The sequence below is a fragment of the Podarcis pityusensis genome (assembly GCF_964106645.2).
Source record: "Podarcis pityusensis genome assembly, chromosome: Z".
NCBI lineage: Eukaryota > Metazoa > Chordata > Lepidosauria > Squamata > Lacertidae > Podarcis > Podarcis pityusensis.
The window spans coordinates 4,623,838-4,644,488 of NC_138044.1; the positions used below are offsets into that span (position 1 = coordinate 4,623,838).

General features: G+C 45.1%; 1 protein-coding gene across 4 annotated transcripts in view; it reads left to right on the forward strand.

The window, feature by feature from the left end:
* COL27A1 (collagen type XXVII alpha 1 chain) overlaps positions 1-20,651 on the forward strand; it is a 264,834-nt gene that overhangs the window by 228,255 nt on the left and 15,928 nt on the right. For all 4 annotated transcript variants that reach the window (XM_080990772.1, XM_080990773.1, XM_080990774.1 and 1 more), the window contains 8 exons: positions 2,941-3,048; positions 7,485-7,592; positions 12,102-12,155; positions 13,614-13,676; positions 16,424-16,477; positions 17,964-17,999; positions 19,757-19,774; positions 19,926-19,961. In XM_080990772.1, coding sequence (XP_080846898.1) covers positions 2,941-3,048; positions 7,485-7,592; positions 12,102-12,155; positions 13,614-13,676; positions 16,424-16,477; positions 17,964-17,999; positions 19,757-19,774; positions 19,926-19,961 — 477 coding nt within the window. The remainder of the gene's footprint in view (positions 1-2,940; positions 3,049-7,484; positions 7,593-12,101; positions 12,156-13,613; positions 13,677-16,423; positions 16,478-17,963; positions 18,000-19,756; positions 19,775-19,925; positions 19,962-20,651) is intronic.

The window sequence follows — 20,651 nt, forward strand, 5'->3', positions numbered from 1 at the left end:
TCTTGAGACACATAGAAATGCACTGCAAGATTATACGCTGCCCTTCTGCTGTAGCAACCATGCTCAGGACAACATTTTGTTTTTGTTTTTTTAAATGATATTTATTAAAGTTACAAAAAATAGAAGAAATACAAAATACAGAAAAAAGAGTAAATTTTTAAAATATAACAAAAAAGTAAAGGATAAAAAGAAACATACAAAAATAAAACAGTTAAAAAGACATTAATTTTCCAAACCTATCTTCTCTAGACTTATTTCCCCGGACCTCCTCATACCTCCCTTTTTTGTATTCCAGTTCAGTTTGTTAGTTCAGCAAATCCTTACCATTAAACTTTTGCCCAATTGTAAGCCTTTTTTCATATCTCTTAAAGCATTACAGCTAAAAAGCTCTTAGTTTCTATCCAACATCCTTCTAAGATTCCTTAATTTTACAATATTTCTGTAGATAATCTTTGAATTTCTTCTAATCTTCTTCCACCGACTCTTCTCCCTGGTCTCGGATTCTGCCAGTCATTTCTGCCAGTTCCATATAGTCCATCAGCTTCATCTGCCATTGTTCCAAAGTGGATAGATCTTGTGTCTTCCAATACTTTGCAATGAGTATTCTTGCTGCTGTTGTAGCATACATAAAAAAGGTTCTGTCCTTCTTTGGCACCAATTGGCCGACAATGCCCAGAAGAAAGGCCTCTGGTTTCTTCAGAAAGGTATATTTAAATACCTTTTTTATTTCATTATAAATCATCTCCCAGAAAGCCTTAATCCTTGGGCACGTCCACCAAAGGTGAAAGAATGTACCTTCAGTTTCTTTACATTTCCAACATTTATTGTCAGGCAAATGATAGATTTTTGCAAGCTTGACTGTCTGGGAGTAAGCCCCATTGAACTCAGAGGGTCTTGAGACACATAGAAATGCACTGCAAGATTATACGCTGCCCTTCTGCTGTAGCAACCATGCTCAGGACAACATTTTGCAACTTATTTTTATTTATAAAAAATAGTTATATGCCGCCAAATCATATCAAATATCAATAAAATGTACAAGCAAAGTGAAACATGAAACACCACAAAGCAATACAAAATAACCATTGAAATGGCTGGCTAATCAAGAAAGCTTAAATAGCTGCATTATTTGCATTAAAAGGTCTTTAGGAGATGCCTGAAAGGAGATGGCAAGGGTGGCTGCTGAATCTCTGGGCTTATCCACACTTACCCATTGCCTCGCTCTTTCCAGGCACAGGGCTGTACTTTAAAGATCTGTGTCCTCGTGCTCTTTCCCTCACCCCAGAGCTTTCCCCACGAAAACCCACTTCTTAAAGTGGCTCCGATCTGGTGGAACACTCTGTCACAAGAGACTAGGGCCCTGCGGGACTTGACATCTTTCCACAGGGCCTGCAAGACAGAGCTGTTCCACCAGGCCTTTGGCCAGGGCACAGCCTGACTCCCTCCCTCGGCAATCTTCGCGGAGCTCTGGCCCAATGGTTGCCAGTGGCTTGATTTGAATTAATTTTATAATGAATGATTTTAGAGTGTTGTTTGTGCTGTACTTTTGTACTGTTTTATTGTTGTTAGCCGCCCTGAGCCTGGCTTCGGCTGGGGAGGGCGGGATATAAATAAAATTTATTATTATTATTATTATTAAAGCTGAAGCAGAACTTAGGGCAATTTGGGGTTTCCATGTATTGCCGTGTGCTCCAATTCAGCACTTAAGAGCGAGTTTTCACGGGGAAAGCTCCAGAGTTCAAAGAAAGCAAGAGTGCTTTAAAGTGTGGTCTGTGCCTGGAAAGTGCGGAGGAAAATAAGTATGGACAAGGCCTCTGCTGGTGGAAGAGCATTCCAAAGCATGGAACAGTTGTAAGACATCATGTTTCTTCCACTCCCCAACTCACGTAATTGGCTGCTGGTAACACAAATTATCTTCACTTCGAAACACACACACACACACACACACACACACACACACACTTGTCAGTATGCCAACACTTTCTATTGTTTCATTGGTAACCTAAGAGGGGAAATGACTATCACTCATACTTAACCTAAACACAACCACAGGGGCACCTGATTAGGCATTTTGCTATGCATTGTTGAATGTTACCTTATTCTATCCTTTGCTATTGTTTTTGTTTAAACCAATCCATAACCAAGAACTTGTACATTGACCACTAAGAATGAACCAGCCATATGTCATAGATACGTACTACTGCAAATTCATTGTGCTATTTTTGTGTTATACAAATGACATGAGAAGATTTGGTCTATTTCTAGGGAGCAGCAACTGCTCCATTCTTCTTGTAACATTGAGTTCCAGCTGTTTTGATTTCCCCACCGTAGACTAGAAAGCCAGCAGTGAACTTGGATCTTAGCCTCCATCCCTTGCGAGGAATTTTATCTATGCTGCATTTTACTAAATGGGGCAATCAGTCTTTCTTTCCCTGCTGGGAAGCAGCCTGTGGGGGGCTTTTTAAAAGATGCTGTGTGAGTGGAATCAGGCCCACAGGACACCTATTGAGGCTTAAAGGAGTTACCATACTCCCAACTCTCTACTACATAGATTAGTTTCAGGGTTTCCTGGCATTATCTACATTTGTCAAAATATAAATGAATATCAGCAAAGTGAGTAAATGCTGAAGCTTCTGGATATTATTAAATGCACATAGGGGAGACAAACTTTATTAGAAAACAGTCCAGTTTATTATGTATTGGAATAACAAGGTGCAGGATAATGCTCAGCCACATGGTGTATTAGGAATCCTGCAGAGGTCGATTTCATTAACCTTTCTTCTTGTTTCTTTTTCATCCTTTTTGTCGGAAATGTAAGCACCAAAGAATATTTATTGCTCATTCTGTGTCATTTGATCGTTTCCCTTCTGTAATCCCCCCCCATTTGATAACAATTGAAATGTTTAAAAAGCACAACTCTCTCTCCCCACCTTTCTCAAGGGAGAACAGGGTGAAGATGGAGAGGAAGGCACTCCAGGAATGTCGGGCAAAAGAGGGAATCCTGGTGTCCTTGGTCTTCCAGGAGCTCAGGGCCCCCCAGGAATGAAGGTTGGTTTCTCCCCTCCCCCTTTGCTTTTACAACCAGAGGTGGGAAGGCAAAAGGGGCAGCAATTCACAGAGAGCAGTTTCCCCTCCCCACCAAAGAATCAGCCCCCAATTCCTTCCTTAACATCAGAGCTCTCTTTCGCTGTCTTCTTCTCCCACATTATAAGCTCTGAGTTCCATCTTGCTTGGCTCTGCTTCCATCATTCTTCTGAAGATGGGGGGAGGACTTCTAAATCTAATTTCCCACTGAAAAATAGCCTTCAGGCAGGGTGACAAGACCACAGATCCTCCAAATATTCTTACTCCTTTCGGAATCAATATGATTTGCCAGTCGGGACAGAATTATTTGCTGCAATTTGCATTATGTGGTTCGTTCCAGGCCAGTGTCCACAACCCATCCACAGCAAGCACTTTGATATATTCTCCCCAATTTTACTCTGGTTGGTGTCCGTGGACCAGTTAGAATGCATTCAGGATGCTTTCTGTTGCTGCTGCTGCAGTTCTGTTCCAATGGAGAGGAGTTTAGATCACACACCACTTCAGGTGAAAAGGAACAGGCAGGTTGTGTAGTTTTGTGTTGGTTTAAAGCAGGAGCAGGGAGCCATGATCAGATTTCTCTGGTGTGCTGGGAGGAAAGAACTTCCTTTCTTGGGGTGCAGTGCAGAAACGCTCCCCCTCTACCCCCTTAGCCTTGCTATTTCTACTCCATCCCAGCTTCATAGAACTTACACTCTGCTCCATACACACTATAGATATTGGCCTGTGTGTGTGTGTGAAGTGTGAGTCTGCTGGTTGTGGCTTTTGACTCCACTTGCCCCAAGCTCCACCTGCTCTTTGCTGCCCAGTCCTCTGCGGGACACGGGTGGCACTGTGGGTTAAACCACAGAGCCTGGGACTTGCCAATCAGAAGGTGGGTGGTTCGAATCCCCACGACGGGGTGAGCTCCTGTTGCTCAGTCCCTGCTCCTGCCAACCTAGCAGTTCAAAAGCACGTCAAAGTGCAAGTAGATCAATAGGTCCCGCTCTGGCGGGAAGGTAAACGGCGTTTCCGTGTGCTGCTCTGGTTCGCCAGAAGCGGCTTAGTCATTCTGGCCACATGACCCAGAAGCTGTACGCCGGCTCCCTCGGCCAGTAAAGCGAGATGAACGCCGCAACCCCAGAGCAGGTCATGACTGGACCTAATGGTCAGGAGTCCCTTTACCTTTACCTTACCTCTGCTATTATGCTACTGTTCAGTTGGTTTTGCGCTGTGTTTTTGTTTTAGTGATATCTGTTTCTTGTTTTCATATTTCACACTGTTAAGAGGTTTTTAAATGCTAAGTGGTTCAGGCATGCTTTTAAATTACTTAAATAACCCTCCCTGTCTACGAAAGACCAAAGGCCAGGTAGGGTGGGTAGGTGGGACCGGCAAGGACCACTTTACAAGGGACCACTTTACAGGATAATAATTCAAAATGCAATTCCATGAGTTCACCACACAGGGCAGTTGCACTTGGAGTCTGCGGTTCCCCAGATTTGGCCCTGGCAGTTTCTGACAGCACTGCTGCTCTGATCAAAATCCATACCCTTTGCAGCTGTTCTAAAGTTAAAGTCTTGGGAGAACTGATCATGCAGCTCCTTGCATATCGCACAGTTCAGCCCTCATGCCCAAGCAGTATGAGGAACGTAGAGGCACAGCCAGCAGAGGAGAACTGGGAAATCAAAACTCTTCAAACACACACACACACACACACACACACACACACCCCTTGATTGATTGAGTTTACTTATATGACGCTTTTCCACAACAGGCTGTGCACAAAGCAGCTTACAGCAAACATTTGAAACATCAAAATACAGAGCATTGGAAATACAAATACTGTATACAAAATACAGTAAATTTAAAAATGGCAAAAATGAACAATGTGGCAAACAGAATAAATTCAGTGTTACTAAATATAAAATAAGAAATCTAGGCTTAAGTGGATAAATACATAGCTCAATAGAAACACAAACATAATCAAAACAGAATCCTGTGTGAATACATCTCTCAATCATGTGCCTGTTGTATTTTCAGTTACAAGAAGGAGGAACAATAGCTACTTCACTACAGAATCTGTAGATGCAAATGATCTTGAGGAAGGAGCTCTTCCTGTATCTATTCTCTTGGCAAAATCAGCAAAGTCCCACCATCTTCTTTACCCCCCCCCCCCACAATTTTTTCTTCTTATTATTTTGTTTGTGATCTTTCCAGAAGTGCTGCTTTGCTAAGGCATTTGATACCAAGATGTAGTATGAATGTAGTAACACTGGACTTCTTCCAGTGTCTAGCAATGAAAGCCCCAGCTGCTTTGGGGGATTACTGCATTTCCATAGAGCCAAAACTCTTTTGACTCTCCCTTCACAAGCCAAAAGTTAGCTCAATCTTTTTACGCTGCACCTTATCATCATATAAATATACCTGTGTCAGTGTGCAAACCACAACATTTAAAATCAATGCAAAACAAACCAGCAGTGTAGCAGTGGTTGCCAGTGCCTGGGGCAGGCAGGTGCACACACGCTGGGCAGGAGCACTCACGCTGGGGGGGGGGGGTGCCAGCCCAGTCCTCTCCACCACCACTGCCGCTGGAGTGACCCCAGCAGAGCATAGCAGGGCCGCACTGAACCACCTGCCTGCCCACGCAGGGGGAAGCCCAGCCAGCCAACGCAGCCATTGGCAGGCAGAGAGGAGCACCAGGCCAGGCCACACTGGGGGCGAATGCGTGGGTGTGCTTGGATCATGCCCCCTCAAAAATTGTGCACCCAGGGCCACAGCCCCCTGGCACGCACACACCCATGCTACACCCCTGAAACAACAAAAACCAACACAGAAAACATTTTTAAAATGCAGCATGTTCACACAAAAGACGCAGTATCGTTCATTTTCAAGAGAAGGCTTTCAAGAACAGATAAGTTTCAAGTTGGCGCCTGAAGCACATTGCAGAGTGTGCCAGCCTCATCTCAATGGGAAAAGAGTTCCATAACTGGATGCACTTTTCCTAGTTCGGCTTCACTTCATGCAACCTGAGCAGACTCCTGCCTCAGCTGGTGCCCAGTCTGGTGTTTGATAGAGAGAGTGAATTTGATATCTGCCTTCTCCAGAACCCACCTGACACACTGGCATTGAGTTATCTCTTCTCGCTGCATTTTATATTCCCTCCTTGCCCTCCCCCCCCCCCCAGTGTGGTTGCCTAGTGGTTCAGGGAAGAGTCTTCCCTGGCCTACCTGGGGAATTCCTGGAGTTGAACCTGTGACCTTTTTGCATGCACAGGATGTTTTACTATTACTGGGCTATCTATCAACCTTCACTTTAAAATAAAGTTAAGCTCCCGGTCCTCATGGTTCTCAATAAAGCGGCAGAATCAAATGGCAACAGAGAGAACTGTTTTGTACCATGCCAGGCCATCTAACACAGCATTGTCTACACTGACCAGCAGCAATGCTCCACAAGAGTTTCATACAAGAGTCTTTTCCAGCCTTACCTGGAAGTGCCAGGATTGAACCTGGAACCTTCTGGGTGCAAAGCAAGTACTGCACCATCAAGCTACAGCCTTTCCCTTAAGTTACCCAATCTTTCCATGTCCTGAAAGCCAGAGGTTTCAAGATTTGCAGCTCTAATGCAATAAATGCACAGTTCCTATTGGTTTGTTCGTTTGTTCGCTTGCTTATTTTTTAAGAGAGGCTGGGAGTGGGGTGAATAAGGGATCAATTATCCTTTTGTTAATGTGGTACTTTTCAGTTGGCAGTTGCTGCCCCCTAATGGCGGCAGCTAGAATAACAGGCTGACAGTCAAGTGTGACACAAGAGTGCTATGCCTCTTGGCACATCTCTGTTCTCCTAGTTCTCCTGGCTTACCAGGGAAAGTGCCTATTTTCTGACAAACTGCTTGTCAAAAGTTCAGGGTGTGTGGCAAGATCAGAGACATAATTTCCATTACACACACACACACACACACACACACACAGCAAAAGAAGCCAACTTCGTTGGCCAATAAGTGCAGGAAATAATCAAAATCCACATTATGGCCATACCATTAGAAGGCCAACCAAAATGTCTTCAGACAGCATGCATTCTTTCAGGTTCTCAAGAAGTTAACTTTGTAGGTGCTGGATTCAAATGAAGTCAGCAGTGTGTGAGTGCCTGGAATTATTTCTGTAACTGGGAATGGGGCATTCCACCACTCCTCCTTCAGGCCGCCTGTTGGGGATTCTTTAGTTGAAATTCTTGCATTGCAGGAGTTTCAGCTAGATGCCCTTTGGGGGTTCCTTCCAACTCAGTGATTCTTTGATTCTAGTGTAGGTGCTTCAAGTCATCAGATTTAGCCGCAGTACTGCCAGGAGCTTAGCCACCTGTGCCATTGTGTGGTATACAGTGAACAGTTTTTTCCATTGAATGATATTGACACTCTCAATTGCTTTTTAGGGAGAACAGGGGTTGCCTGGGCAGGCTGGCCCTTTAGGGAAACGAGGCCACCAAGGTGGGATGGGCCTTCCTGGACCCCCTGGTGAGGCAGGACCAAAGGGGCAGCTGGTAAGTAGATGTGTCATTCTTCTTAAGCGCTCTCATTCTTGGACCAAGGAATTTAAATGACTCATATAGGTCCTGCTATCAGAATGCTCCTTATCTGCAAATTCAGTTATCTGAACACAAAGAATTAGGCCCAAACCTCGCTGCACAGATAGCTGATTCAGCTATCCAAACAGCCAGAGTTTGCCACTTCCGTACTTGTTTGCACTGATCAGAAGGTCGGTGGTTTGAATCCCTGTGACAGGGTAAGCGCCCGTTTCTCAGTCCCTGCTCAAGCCAACCTAGCAGCTTGAAAGCATGAAGTGCAAGTAAATAAATAGGTCATTCTTCTCCGGCGGGAAGGTGAACAGCGTTTCCGTGCACTGCTCTGGTTCGCCAGAAGCAGCTTAGTCATGCTGGCCACATGACCCGGAAGCTGTATGCCAGCTCCCCCGGCCAGTAAAGTGAGATGAGCACCGCAACCACAGAGTCATCCGTGACTACACCTAATGGTCCGGGGTCCCTTTACCTTTATTTTCAGCCAGAAACAAGGCAAAGAGGGAGAGAGTTGAGACTAATCATGGTGTAGGACAGATTGGACCAATCAGTTTTCCCTTTGTCTCCTCTTTCTGGTTGACTGCAGCCATTTTAGGAAGAAACCATGGCGGGAGGGGTGTCTTTTCAGGGAAGGAGGGGTGGAAACAGAACAAATCGGCCTTACCTCTGGTGACCCCAGATTGCCTGCCACCTCCACGTTGGCTCAGAATAAGCTGAACTATTTCACAAAGAGCTGGAAAGGAAAAGGAAGGACATACCACTTGCCCTCCTTCAAGTGAACACTGGGTTCAATCCAGCCAAAAGTCCTCTTTGGGTGTTCTGTCTTTGTGTTCAGTTGGGAGCTGGAGGGAGTGGTGGAGACAAATGCACTCGTCCACACACACCCTCTTGCTGTTTTCATTGCCTTCCATGAGTTGGAATGGCGACCGAAGGAGAGAGCCTCTAGTCCTCATCGTGGCCTCTGTGACTGCACTGTGACTGTAGGAAGCTGCCTTATATTGCCCATCTCACCTAGCACGACCTGCACTGACTGGCAGCAGCCCTCCAGGAGTTTCTCCCAGCCCTGCCTGAAGATTCCAGCAATTGAACACAGGATCCTCTGCATGTAAAGCAGATTCTGTACCACTGAGCTGTGGCTTCTTCCCCAAGAATTTCAGGGCCTCATTTTCCAGGGTTCTGAAATGCATTGGGGAGCCTTGATATGCAATGGACACTCGCCACTTAAGAAGATTGCCATCCAGCTCACAAAGGGACAAGACTAGAATGCTTCTCCCTGCAGCCTTCCTTTTATGTGTAAGACAAAGATGTTACATCTGAAAAGGGCTTCAGTCATGCTTACAGCATGCTAAGCTAGTCATGACGACTCTTTTAAGTTTTGTTTATCACAGCAGGTCTGCTCTTAAGCATGATCAAGTTTGGCCTCAACCTCATGTGTCTAAGGCTTATTAAGAATTTCAGTTCTGTCACCTGTGATCTGAGTGACAATAGCGGCTGTTTGTCCCACTACTACAGATGTTAATTAGCATGCTAATGCAAGGATGTTTATGTTTTCATCCGTGCCGTTTTGTGCATTGTGATGTTTTTACATGCATTCAAGTTCCAAAGCCTGTACCTTCTGCTTTTCCTATTTCTCTGACCGCATTGTTTACCCTTCCCCGCTCTCTTTCCACCACTTGTACCAACACACTGTATACTTCTAGTCCACAAAAACTTGTGTGTTAGTTACACGTGTTCATTTTTAAGGTGACACAAGACGGCTACCTCCTGAAAATAATTTCCTTTTCAAGATGCTTAAAAAAAGAAATAGTAGTGCTTTTTCAGGGCTTTAAAGAAAATAAATTAAAAAATTGTCCAGTAGCACCCTAGAGACCAACTAAGTTTGTCCTGAATGCACACAGAAGTTTATACCCAGAACAAACTTAGTTGGTCTCTAATGTGCTACTGGACAATTTTTTTATTATTATTTATTTCGACTGTGTCAGACCAACACAGCTACCTACCTGAAATTTTTAAAAAAACAGTTTTGCTACTTTAATTTTCTCTCATTTATGGATCCTTTGGAAAGTCACTCACAACTTCTTAGCTTTGAAACAGGCCTTGCCTTGCCAAAGCATGTCTCAAGAACATGGCAAGAAAAGTTTCCCAAATGCCAAAGGATGTTAGGACTCTGGAACAGTTTTTCAGCAGAAATGGTGGAAACCCTGGGCTTCTGAGTCATTTACAACCAGGCTGAACAAGCCCCCTTGGAATAATCCGTGGAGCGCAGCAGCTGATGCTGAAGACTTCACAGGCCATAAAAGAGTTTTTCCACCTCGCTATTTCTGTGACTCATTTAGGGTCGTTTGGCCCCCACTTCCCCTCAAACGTTCCAGCAGACTTTCCCATATTCTTGTGCAAAGGTCAGATGTAAAACTGTGTCCTGCGGATAGAGAATGTAGGCTGTGTTTTGCTTGGAAATGTTTGTCTGCTTTGCACTTAATACTGACTTCTGGCAGTGCTCTCTCTGTGTCACAAACCTTCAGAACGCAGGCGCACATGTTGCAGAGTCAGACACCAAGGTGGGCAGGCAGGGTTTCCCAGTGGGTGTCGAATTATTTTTAGCACATGATTAGAATTTGGGGGATTTCACCACTATCTTCAGGGCAAACAAAATTTTCGTCCAGGTTCGTGGGTGTCTGCAGTTAGTAGTAGAGGCCGTGGCTTCATTCTTTTGCTTTAAAAAAATATATATTTTGCCCCCACCACGGGAAGCAGCAACAGCACTTTCCCTTGGCAGCCTGGCCCCCTGTTTTGTTTTCCCCATAATATTTCATGCAAAGTGTTGTTCTTGTGCTGTGTGTGTGTGTGTGTGTGTGTGTGTGTAATTGTCACCAGAAAAGTCAGTCTCCTTTGGTAGCCCTCATCCCCTGCCCTGCCCTCCCCTGCACACACAATGATCTGGAAGGATGCTAGGGCATTGTGAGGGAAAGAAAATGGCGGCCCTGGTACAGCTGTTGCTGTCATTACCTGCAGCAGCAATGAAAAATAAATACAGAAAGGGGCTTCCCCCACTGCTAATGGGGGATGAATCTGATGCTGACCCATTGAATCTGACCCAATGAATCTGATGCTGAATTTTGCTTCAACCCAACAAAATTGCACCATTTGTAGGATTTCAACCATCAGTTTCTTCAGTTGTCTTTTGAAGATGTAACTTTCTGGCCAGGCTTTCCCTGACCCATAAGATTGGGTTCATGTGTGTGAATCCTCTGAAACTCTGTTTTATGTACATGTGGGGTTTATATTGTTTTGTTGGTTTTAGGTTGTATTTTTCTTTTAACTCATACTGTTTTTATATCAAACATAGTGTACACCACCTGCAAAATATTAAGCAGCTTAGAAATGCATTTAAAGACAATGTAAGATATAAAAAGGGAGGCGGGTGGCACTGTGGGTTAAACCACAGAGCCTAGGACTTGCCGATCAGAAGGTCGCGGTTCGAATCTCCGCAACTGGGTGAGCTCCTGTTGCTCGGTCCCTGCTCCTGCCAACCTAGCAGTTTGAAAGCACGTCAAAGTGCAAGTAGATAAATAGGTACCGCTCCAGCGGGAAGGTAAACGGCGTTTCCGTGTGCTGCTCTGGTTCACCAGAAGCAGCTTTGTCCTGCTGGCCACATGACCCGGAAGCTGTATGCTGGCTCCCTTGGCCAATAAAGCGAGATGAGCGCCGCAACCCCAGAGTCATCCGTGACTGGACCTAAAGGTCAGGGGTCCCTTTACCTTTACCTTTAAGATATAAAAACTCTTCCTTGCCTGCCCACTTTGTAACCTTGAGTACCCCCAGAAAAAAAGCACTGGGTGCTGGACCAAGATGTGTGTTGATTGGTTGTAGCTTTGAAAACGTTTACATGAGATGTCTACATAACCATACATCTAAAGCACACCCTAAGAAAGCTACAGTTCCCATGACCCTTTTAAAAAAACTACAGTTCCCATGATTATTTGCTGATGTGCGTGCTTCAAATGCATGGTGTAAATGCACCTATACTGCATACTGCAGGGAAAAGTGTGAATCTAAAAACAGGAGCATTCTCAGCTGCTACCTGTGCCAAAGGGTAAATGGAACTTCAAGGTTTAGAAGCAGTATACCAGCAGTATACCAGGAAAAGCCAGTTGCTGGAGATATTTAGTATGTGCCTTGCTTTGGCTATTGTGGAAAACAGGCTGCTAGACTAGATTGATACCTTGACCTGATCCTGCCGGGTACTTCTTAAAAACTTAACAATTTATCTAGTCCTGCACCAGGCCATGCAAAATTTATGCTTAAGAAGATGCTTCCCACCTCTTGCTAAATTTGCAAAGCAAACAAACCAACCTGGATTTTTAATCTTCCTCCCTCTGTAAGCACAGTTTAGCTCATAGTTGCTCCTCCTTTGCCCTTTAAACTTGGGCTTCTTGAACACTTCCTTTCATCTCTTTTTTGTTTTTAAACTTCCAGGGAGACTTCGGTGAATCAGGATTTCCAGGGATTGCTGGGCTGTTTGGGCCAAAGGTGAGATCATTGTGCATATAAATAACATATCACTGAAGCTTACACTTTCACTGAGGGAAGTGTTGCTTTCACCCTGCTTTTGAATGAGCAGTTGCTGAGCAGTTGACTTAACATCTACCTGACCCAGCCACCTTGGCAGAAGCCAGTTACCCAGGACCTGCCATGCCACTAGGAGGAGAGGTGCTGATCTGTTGGGAGATCCATGACTTTGACCCCTCTCCATGGGATCAGCTCATTTGAGTGCTACCCCAGCTGTGCTTGAACTTCACACAAGAAAAAAAATATTTGGCATGGCTGGGGCAACATTAAAGGTCCCCTTAGGTAGGCAACCAACAGAGAACAGATAGGTCTTCTCATGCTTTTGAAAGAATTAGCTGTGATTCCTGCATTGCAGGTGGTTGGACTGGGTGACCCTATGAGTCCCTTCCAACTCTACAATTCTGTGAATTAATGCTGAGTAGCAGAAACTTGTTTTTTCAGATCCTGTATGGGAATTTTTGAGTGCTTCACCTGTAGGGGTGATGTATTTAGCTGCCCCTGTTCATTCCGGAGCTGGCTATACCCCAGCACAGTTCTTGATGTTGATAGTTGTTGATATTTCCTTTCCCCTCACTTTTGCTCCTTTAAAAGCCCAGGGCAGCTAACTCTAAAAATGCAGCATTGAAAGCAAAAAGAGAACAATAGTAGAAAGTTCTCCTTCAATAATCAGCATTTTATATTATACAGATGGGTGTGCGCGTCTTTTATGCTCCAAAGGTTGGCTGGAATGAGTAGGTCTTAAAGTGCAATAAACATAGCATGGGAGATAATCTGATGTATGCAGGAAGGAAGTTTCATAGCTGGGGTGTCACTAAGGAGAAGGTCCTGTCTCCTGTGATGAAGAACACTTCCCAAAGCCATATTCCCCAAGGGCACCACAAGTCAGGGTCTCTGCTGCAGACCGTAACACTTGGTGATGCTTCAAGTGCTAGGGCACTAACCTGTTTTGAGCTTTATGCACGTACTATGAGAACAAGATGTTGAACTGGATGAACAATTGACCAGCAGGCTCTTCTTATGTACCGTATTTTTTGCTCTATAAGACTCACTTTTTCCCTCCTAAAAAGTAAGGGGAAGTGTGTGTGCGTCTTATGGAGTGAATGCAGGCTGCGCAGCTATCCCAGAAGCCAGAACAGCAGGAGGGATTGCTGCTTTCACTGCGCAGCGATCCCTCTTGCTGTTCTGGCTTCTGAGATTCAGAATATTTTTTTTCTTGTTTTCCTCCTCCAAAAACTAGGTGCGTCTTGTGGTCTGGTGTGTCTTATAGAGTGAAAAATACGATATTTAAAATATGCAGATTTTATGCAAATTCATGTCTTTTATATTATTTGGGGGGGGGTGCATGTCCTGTTTTCGAACAACACATACGTGCCCACCCAAGTTCCTTCTGGAATCCACACCCATCTTTTATACCAACAGGGACCCCCTGGAGATACCGGGTTCAAAGGAATCCAGGGACCCAAGGGTCCTCAGGGCTTCATGGTAAGTTGCAGAAATCTTATTCCCTTCATCAACCATTGCATCCTCATCTCTTCCTTAGGGGTATCTTCTAAGCACTAGATAGCAACAGCTGGAATAGTAATTAAGCACCAGTGCTGGATTAACTGGCATGTTGCAGAAACTACAGCATGGAAGCTGTCCAAGTGAGGAGCTCCCTTCTGTAGCTGCTTTCTCCGTGAAACTGTGTGTGCGCGCGCATATGTCTTCCTCTTTGCACATTCTGCTAATGCCATGCAGTTTAGAACAAACAAATGTTCTGTGATGACAAAGGAGGCAGCTCTCCCTGATGGGAGACAAGAGCACCACCTGCCACCACTGGAAGTTCGGTGGAGATTTAAGTCTGAGTTGGCCAGATTTGTCCCACCATGGGATGAAAGCATCAACCCCATTCCAGGTACTTCCATCCAAGCAGGGGCTGCAGATGGAGGAACTAAGGACCCAGTTTTTACCCACAACTTGTTATACACAAGGCACTTTCGGCTGTGAAGGCAAGTTTGTGATCACATTTGTGGGTGGGACATCCTAGAACCCACCCACAGAGGCTGTGGTGAAGCAGCAGCTGACATCCTTCTCCAAGAGGACAATGGCGGGGAGGGGAAATGCTTTGAGTTGGATCTGTGCCGTGCCATGGATGTCAGTGGATCCAAGCACGACTTAGTGTGGATCCAAACTAATTGACAGTGCAGTCCCATACATGCTACTCAGCAGTAAGCCTCACTGAGTTCCATGGGGTTTACTTCCAGGTAGGGGCTGCACCTGGGGACGCGGGTGGCGCTGTGGGTTAAACCACAGAGCCTAGGACTTGCCGATCAGAAGGTCAGCGGTTCGAATCCCCGCGACGGGGTGAGCTCCCGTTTCTCGGTCCCTGCTCCTGCCAACCTAGCAGTTTGAAAGCACGTCAAAGTGCAAATAGATAAATAGGTACCGCTCCGGTGGGAAGGTAAACGGCGTTTCCGTGCGCTGCTCTGGTTCGCCATGCTGGCCACATGACCCGGAAGCTGTACACTGGCTCCCTCGGCCAATAAAGCGAGATGAGCGCCGCAACCCCAGAGTCGGCCACGACTGGACCTAATGGTCAGGGGTCCCTTTCCCTTAACCTAGGGGCTGCACCTACTTAACTGCAGTGGTTTGAGCCTGATCCTTTCCACTCCCTGCCATTTCCTGAGCTGTTTGACAGTGAAACAGTCTCCCTTGGGAGTTGGCAGACTCTCCTTGGAGGTTTTTAAGCAGAAGTTGGATGGCTGTCTGTCATGTATGATCCAGTTGAGATTCCTGCATTGCAGGGAGTTGGACTAGATGACCTTCAGTGTGTCTCCCAGCTCTGCAGTTCTATGATGCTATGATTCTATGGCTGTATTCTCCTATTCCGTAGAGGCTGGCCAATAGGGCACATGGGGAATTGCCCCACCAACCTCAGCCTGCCCTCAGGCAGCTTCCACCTGCCTGCCTTCATATTCCTATTCAGTCCAGACAGTGGCACTGCCTTTCAGGTTCCTCCTCCTTAGTCTCTGTGTTGTCCTACTTGTAGAACTCAGCAGGAAGGACAATAGGGACAAAGCTAGAATGTGTTGGCTCCACCTGTCATTGGCTCTGGTTCTGCCTGCCATTGGCCTCCCTGCTCCCCCCCCCCACAGGTCCTAATGGACCCCAGGCACCTCTGCTCCCCCACCCCCCACAGCATGACTGCACCAGATAATGTGGACCTGCACATTTTTATATCTGCAACCTTTTCTCTTTGGTCTGTGGCCAAGTTGCTCTGCCACCACTATCCATAACTAAACTGGGCACTCTACAAAACAGTGCAGTCCAGCCTGTCTCTGGTATATCGCTCCTTCTACTTGGCCTTGTCTTAACCTATCTATTAACATCACCATCGTCATCATCATCATCATCATTATTAAATTTCTATACCGCCTTTCATCCGAGGACCACAGAGCCATTTACAATATAAGAATACAAAAAGACATGGCATAGTAACAAACAAAACAATACCCCCCCCCCCCCCCCAGTTTTAAAGGCCTTACATAGAATGTTTTATAGACAAAGGCCTGGTAGCAGAGGGATGTTTAAGTGCCAGGCGAGCATTCCCGGGGAGCATTCCTGGGGAGCCTACAGAGAAGGCCCCTTCTTGTGTTGCCACCCTCTGGACCTCTTCTGGAGGAGGCACACAAAGAAGGGCCTCAGAAGATGATCTCAGGGTCCGGGTAGGTTCATATGGAAGGAGGCGGTTCTTGAGGTATTGCAGTCCTGAGCCATTTAAGGCTTTATAAGTCAAAACCGGCACTTTGAATTGGGCAGAGAAACTAATTGGCTTTATAGGTCAAAATCAGCACTTTGAGTAGGGCCCAGAAACTAATTGGCAGCCAATTCAGTCAGGCCAGAATTTGTGTTATATGTTTAGACCATTCTGCCCTGGTGTGTGGCTTGGCTGCCGAATTCTACACCAACTGAAGTTTCTGAACTTTCTTCAGAGGCAGCCCCATGTATAATGTTTTGCAGTAATCTAAACTAGAGGTGACTAGAGCACAGATGACAGAAGTCAGGCTATCCCTGTCCACGCAGGGGTGCAGCTGAGCCACCAGCTGAAGCTGATGGAAGCACTCTTTAAAATGGAGGTGGGTTATGGTGTGAATGGGAAGCACAGAAAGGGAAAGAAAGGTCTGTTAGGACTTGGCGGTAGGAAGTACTGGTAGTTTAATAAATTTACCAACCTTTCTTGTTCTCTGTAGGGGAAAGAAGGCGTTATTGGCCCACTTGGGATTAGGGGTCCAACAGGAAGCCCTGTAAGTGTCTCTCTCCTGCTCATTCTGACTTGGGTTATAAATACTGGAATAAGTGTGGGGGTTCTCTACATCAGTCGTTCCCAACTTTCAGGGAATATGCATTGCTGGGTTCAGTTTTGGTGGCACAACACTACCTTGGTTCGCTTCCTGATTCCCACTGGGTAGCTTAACTCTGGAAATGTTGAGCTCCAAGGAACTCTACGAGACCCAGGTTTTAACACTGGGGGCTGGTTCATTAGGGTGAGTGAGACTGCCCTCCTCCAATCCCCCTCACCACTTGTCTTTCTACTTGCACTCTGTCCAGGGGGCAGCATTATCAGTCTCCTCCTTGTCCTCTTTAGCCTCAGTGTTGCCCTTGTACAACTCAGCAAGGAGGAGGGTGGGGCCAAAAGTAGAACGAGTTGATTCTGCCTCACATTGGCTCCAGCTCCACCTGCTCTTGGTCACCCTGCCTTCTGCCCTACTGGATCCATTGGCCACCAGTCACCACTGGACTTAAAGCCCTTTTGCTGCATGTCCAACTTCCTGGCATGCTTATCCTCTGCTTTGCACGGGCCTGCTCCTCCTCCAGATCCAACCCCCTGGGGACTCTGTGCCTTCTCCACTTTCAGGGTGGCTTCCCTGAGAACCTTAAACTGATAGCACATTTGCAAAGCTAAGCAGGGTACAGTGTGGTTTCAAATTGGGTGGGGGACCGCGTGTTGAGATTTCTGCATTGCAGGGGGTTGGACTAGATCACCCTTGGGATCCCTTCCAATTCTATGATACTAAGATTCCCAGTGCCACCATTGCCAACACTTTCAACTTGCCGTGAGTTCCTGTCACTCAGGACCAAAGCAGATGTAGATACAGGAGATCCATGTAGATCTCCCTCACTATTGTTTTTTGGATTGGGATTATGTCGTTGGGGGAAGGGTGGGGATCGACCTTCCTCCCGCCCATGCAATTCTGCCATCCCTCAGAGCTATTATTTGCCATACTTTGCAGGTGTAATACAGGGGGGAGGATTTGCCACCCCTGACACCGTAAGCTTTTGCGACTCAGGTGAAATGTGGAGTGTGCCCACATGGCGCAATATTTGTCTTTGACCCACATGCTCAGATTTATTTATTTTTAAGCACCAGTATTCAGAACTGCAAATTTAAATGTATGCTCCTTTGCCTGTAGTAAACAATGTTCAGATTCTCCCTCTGTGCATAAAACCCACATGTAGAATTGTCTTAAGGAGTAGAGAAAGCTAAGCTGGAACCGGATGCACTAATTTTCCCTATGCATGGAGCTTGACAAGTGGCACATTCATGTGTGAATCAGCCACAAAGCAGAGGCAAAGCGCCTGAATAGTCAAGCCACACTTGGCAGTCAGGCAACAGTTTACTGGGGAGTATAGCAGTGCAATAAATAAAATAAATAATATATCTGAGCACATGGATGTTTTGGATTTCAGTATGACATGCACATCTATGTGTTTTCCTCCATGTCCATATAGGGCCCCAAAGGAGACAAAGGCAGTCATGGTGAAACGGTGAGTCCTTTACTCTATTAGGGCTACGTTCAGAACCAGGTAATTATAAACATTTGATGTGGCAGTTCCCAAGGTGAATGATGAACCTCTCCCCTCCTACCTGCTGGTCCTCCACAGCAGATTCCAGCCTCCTCCATAAGCTTTTGACTATAAAAATATAAGCCAGAAGGGAAATCATGGCTGCGTCATGATAAATCTGTGAGGAGGAGCCTGAAGCTTCAACTTCCTTATTTTGTTACCCTTGGCTTGTTTGTTGTTGTTGTTTTCTTGTTACAAAGTTGTACAGACATAAATCATAAAACATGACCTGACTAACAAAACAAAAAAAGGGGGGATTATTAGGGGGTAAAATACTAAACATATCATTCTACAGTGCATAATAATGAGGCTATTATAGTAAACCAGTAAAATGAATTCTTGAATGAATCAACTTGGGAAACACAGACTAGTAGGAGTGAGCTAATGAATAGTGCCTGCTTATCCACATCATATGACAATGTATGCTGTAGGTATTTCTTGTCCATGTGTTGTTTCATTTGTTTCATTAAATAAAATCACACCATACAGTGTAAAAAATATTTTGTTTTTTCCTCTTCCATTGCCACCTTCAGTTTTTGCAACAGCTTTTCCATTATGTCTCTTTGCCAGACTATATTATACTAGTGATCAATATTTATTAATTGCAAGATTCTCTTAAGTTCTGGCTATTACCCTTCTAACTGCAGTTGATAAATATGTTATCAATTCCTTACTTCTTAATTGGTCCATATCTGAAGTATGTAAATGAAGTAAAGCTAAATGCTGGGGTTGCTGGGATTGTCTGAGATATGGAGATAAAACTTCATTCCAAAATTGTTCTGTTTGCGGACATTCCCACTACGTATGTTGCTATGTACCAAAATTTGGTATCCTTTTTAACATAACTATGAATTCTTCAGTTGTCCGGACAGGCAAACTGGGATTTGTTTAACCTAACTATGGTTTGTCTGAAACAAGCCAGCTTCAACTGGATTGTGAAACTGTCTTATTGCAATGTAAAGATTAACTGCAGTTTAGGCAGTTTAGACATAGCACTAAACTATGGTTAAACAAAACGGAAGCCACACTTAACAATGTGCTAATAGCTACTTCCTTTTGGTTCTTTCATATGAAAAGTTTGCAGTTTGGTGGCCATATAGAAACTTAACAACATCCCTAACGAATACTGAAATAAACTGCAGAGGGTGAGAGGTAAAATTTCAGAGACTGAGGGGTGATAAAGGAGAGTTGCTTGCAGGCAGACTCAGTCAGTCTCTGTTAGTACACCTTAGTGAGCTCCCAGAGATCGGAGGAGTTGGTATGACCAAATGGCTGGTGTCACTTTAAGCAAACTTAAAGCTCAAAGCCATTAAACCCCAAGTGACTTCACATTTGTGTCTACTTGCTAGAACAGCAGATGCCCATCCAATTTTCAAAGTCTAGTAACTCGTTTTCCATAGAGAGGTATGGATACTGTGTGTAGTGCTAAATGTCAAAAAATTGGGGTGTGTGGACATTTACTAGCAATTCTTAAGATATCTGAAGGCCAGCAAAAACAAAACGCAAAACAGAAAAATACTAACAGTAAATCTTAACGTCAGACAGGTACTTTGGTGCATGATCAGATTTCAAACATACAACATTTTCTCACATTCGCCAGTACATCTCAACCACCACCAAGCACCTTCCATGAATGACCCATATTCACACCCTCTTCCTTTCTTTTTTTTGTGTTTCAGGGATTGCAGGGTCATAAGGTGAGTATGGCAGAGCAATTCTAGCAAGATTGCTGCTTCCATCAAAACTATGCAAGCCTCGTGCTCGCTTCGGCAGGACATATACTAAACTATGCAAGCCTCTTTGAAGTAGAACAAGCAAACATGACATGTATCTACATTGTCTTCCTAGGGTTCCCCAGGACCTCAAGGACCCCCTGGACCTCCGGTATGTGTTTAGAATATTGTCTATACTTCACTTTGTATTTCCTCATCACTGTGACCTGCTACTCACTAAGAAGGTCAAACTGTATCTGGGCTGTAAAGACTGCAGGCATGCAGGTTCACGTGATTGAAAGCTGCTCCATAACAAAGAGAAATCCCTCCACATTAAAAGAAAAAAAAAATCTGGCATATCACGGACCCTGATTCTAGTCTTGCCTTCTCCCTGACATGCGTAGGGAATTTGCATTTGAGTAGTGGAGCATTCAGTCACCAACCTGCACCCGAACTTTCTTGGAACCCAAATACTGTACCTAAAGCCTATTTACCTCTCCCTATACTGCCAGTACCAGTACCTTAAGAACTTCAGAAGACTCTGTTCTCAATATTCCATCACTAGGAGAAGATCATCATCACCATCATTATTACTAGTATTAGTATTATTTTATTTATACCCAGCCCATCTGGCTAAGTTTCCCTAGCCTCTCTGGGTTGCTTTCAGCACAAAGAAATACAGTGGTACCTCAGGTTACATACGCTTCAGGTTACATACGCTTCAGGTTACAGACTCCACTAACCCAGAAATAGTACCTCGGGTTAAGAACTTTGCTTCCGGATGAGAACAGAAATTGTGCCGCGGTGGCGCAGCAGCAGCAGCAGCGGGAGGCCCCATTAGCTAAAGTGGTACTTCAGGTTA